This window comes from Wyeomyia smithii, chromosome 1, assembly GCF_029784165.1.
Source record: "Wyeomyia smithii strain HCP4-BCI-WySm-NY-G18 chromosome 1, ASM2978416v1, whole genome shotgun sequence".
Lineage (NCBI taxonomy): Eukaryota > Metazoa > Arthropoda > Insecta > Diptera > Culicidae > Wyeomyia > Wyeomyia smithii.
Window position 1 is genome coordinate 196,126,903 of NC_073694.1, and position 2,519 is coordinate 196,129,421.

Here is a 2,519-nt window from a genome sequence, read left to right on the forward strand (position 1 = left end):
ATCCATAGTATGAACATTGAAAATGGTGAAGATTTGAAATAATTACACTGTTGATTTATTATTGTGATTGATTGATTAGACAATGCTGATTCAATTTTTCTTTATTTTTCAAGTGAGATGGTAAAACGATTATTAATGTAGGTATGTACTTTTCCGGTTGACGTTGTAGGTATGTAATCGTATGTGTGTATCTCATGCCTGGAGGAAAAGTATTCACTTTGCATTTAATTTCTTTGGAAGACGTTATTTTGGGTTACAATATGATGTCAACAGACACGAGCAATCAGTTAGGACTCCCCCACAGGACATTAGCTGTAGCATTCGAGCATACCACATTCTCCAAGGATACGAACCCATTCCCATGGCAACGGACAGGGCAAACATCCTAAACAAACAGTCCACCATTGGAGCGGTGTGTATTCATCTTGGCTTGGCATTACAAGTTTACTTTTGCTTTAGCAAAGCAGATTTTGTTTCACATTCAACTGAGGAATCAAAAGAAAATTTCTCCAGAGGAGGCATATTTAGTGTTACGAGAGGGTTCTGGACGGGGCCGACGGTCGGATGGAGGACTACATGCCACCGCGTTACCAGCTGCTGGGACGAATTGGCGAAGGAGTACACGGGGTAGTGGTGAAGGCACGAGATCTCAGCAATGACGACAATATTGTTGCCATCAAAAAACTGACACTGCGTACCAAGCATGGCTGGATTGCGCCGAATGCAATACGGGAAATCAAGGTGCTGCAAAACTCGCAATGTGAAAATGTAAGTATTATCACGGTCGAATAATGGAACAAAACTGGAGCGTGAAAGTTGTTCAGGGAATGTTAACGAGAAAAGTCCTGAACTGTTAACAAATTGTTAGGCGGAAAATATTGCTTATGGATTTTTCATCGGAAAGATTTATGAAGGGTTTACGGGTAGATTGGTAAAGATACGAAAATATTGATCGCCCATTTAAATCACTACCTTTTTTGATCGAAAATTACGCTTTCGAACTAGGTAGTTCTACCGAATTAAACAAAAATAGTCTCGCTATTAAATTTTGACTTTTAAATGCCCAGTTTAATTGGAGTTGTGTTTTTTGTAAAGCGTTGATTTTAATCTTTGGTCAATTTTCTTCCTTTAACGCTTACCACGGGTTGAATTTAGATTTTTTTTTTTTGACTCCATGAAAGCTGTTGCTTGAGCGAGTGGGATGAATTCACATTTCATACGTTATTGTATATTTTCCTTCTCTGAAAGGAGTACACATCTGAGGAAATCTCCCCAGCCCATCAACATGACATAACATAGATTTTTGATACATTCTTACCAAGCATTCCTACCGCAGATTCTTTCCCTTTTGGACATGTATCCCGACCTCTCCGGAATGTCGCTCGTTTTCGAATACATGCCTCACACATTGTACAGTAAAATGAAAGACGAAGAACATCCACTGTCACGGGGCGAAATCCGACGCTACACTGCCATGCTGCTGAACGGGCTGAAATATCTACACAACCTGAAAATCATGCATCGCGACATCAAACCGGCAAACCTGCTTATCGACAAACGCGACGTCCTAAAAATAGCCGACTTTGGGCTGGCCCGACTCTTCGACGACCAGCAGCCTGGGAAGGTGTATTCGCCACAGGTAGCAACGCGCTGGTACCGGGCACCGGAAATCCTCTGGGGTTGCCAAACGTACGGTCCGTCCGTAGACATGTGGGCTACCGGATGCGTGTTCGCCGAAATGCTCCGGGGAGTGCCACTGTTTGCAGGTGTCACCGACATCGAGCAGCTGGCGCTTGTCGTGCGAACGCTTGGCACACCGAACCTGAAGGATTGGCCGGAGGTGCGGAGCCTGCCCGACTACAACAAAATTCGTTTCCCCAATGCGAGCGGCGAACGGTGGGAGGATATTTTTCCCAGTTTCACCTCAAAGTCCGAAATAGGGCTGGTTGATAGTCTGGTGACGTATAATCCCAGCAGCAGGCTGACGGCGGCGGAGGTAATTATTTTGTTATTATTCTACATATAGCAAAATTGTTCACTTTCGACAAAAACAACGAAATTTACAAATTACTAAAAAATTGCTCTAACCCTACAGGCTATGCAACACCCATACTTTACCGAAGGAGACAAAAATTAGATTGGCGCCAATGGTGAATTTTCGATAAGCTCAAAGCGAAGTAAATTCATCAACTATTAATCGCCTGCGGGATTCAAAAAAATGCACTACTTAATTCGTGTTATAATAGATAGAAAATATTGACCTTGACGATTTCGAAGTTTTATTTCAAAAAAGTCTTTCTTCTCGTGAGTAACAACAATTCAACACACAAAACCATAAATTGAACTCAGGCTTCATTACATATCCTGTTGTATTTGAAACAAGAATTAAACCGTCTAGTCAGACTACCCCTAATTCACAACCGTACGGTCGAATAAAAGCAGCTGCTCTCATTGTTACGAAAGATGAAAATTGAGCCCAGAAGTAGAGGAAACTGTAGAGCCTTTTAACTAATCCTATC

General features: G+C 42.1%; 1 protein-coding gene across 1 annotated transcript; it reads left to right on the top strand.

Moving 5' to 3' along the window:
- The first annotated feature begins 402 nt into the window (after positions 1 to 402).
- LOC129716560 (cyclin-dependent kinase 20) lies at positions 403 to 2,519 on the top strand. Its single transcript, XM_055666393.1, has 3 exons — positions 403 to 768; positions 1,337 to 1,996; positions 2,096 to 2,519. Exons 1-3 carry the CDS (start codon positions 565 to 567, stop codon positions 2,135 to 2,137), a joined length of 906 nt encoding a protein of 301 aa, XP_055522368.1. The 5' UTR covers positions 403 to 564; the 3' UTR covers positions 2,138 to 2,519.

Excerpts from the sequence above, each read along its gene's own strand:
- LOC129716560 (XM_055666393.1), top strand. The coding sequence starts at position 565 with ATGGAGGACTACATGCCACCGCGTTACCAGCTGCTGGGACGAATTGGC. Across the intron at positions 769-1,336 it reads AAAACTCGCAATGTGAAAAT|ATTCTTTCCCTTTTGGACAT; the intron begins GTAAGTATTATC and ends TTCCTACCGCAG. Across the intron at positions 1,997-2,095 it reads GCAGGCTGACGGCGGCGGAG|GCTATGCAACACCCATACTT; the intron begins GTAATTATTTTG and ends CTAACCCTACAG.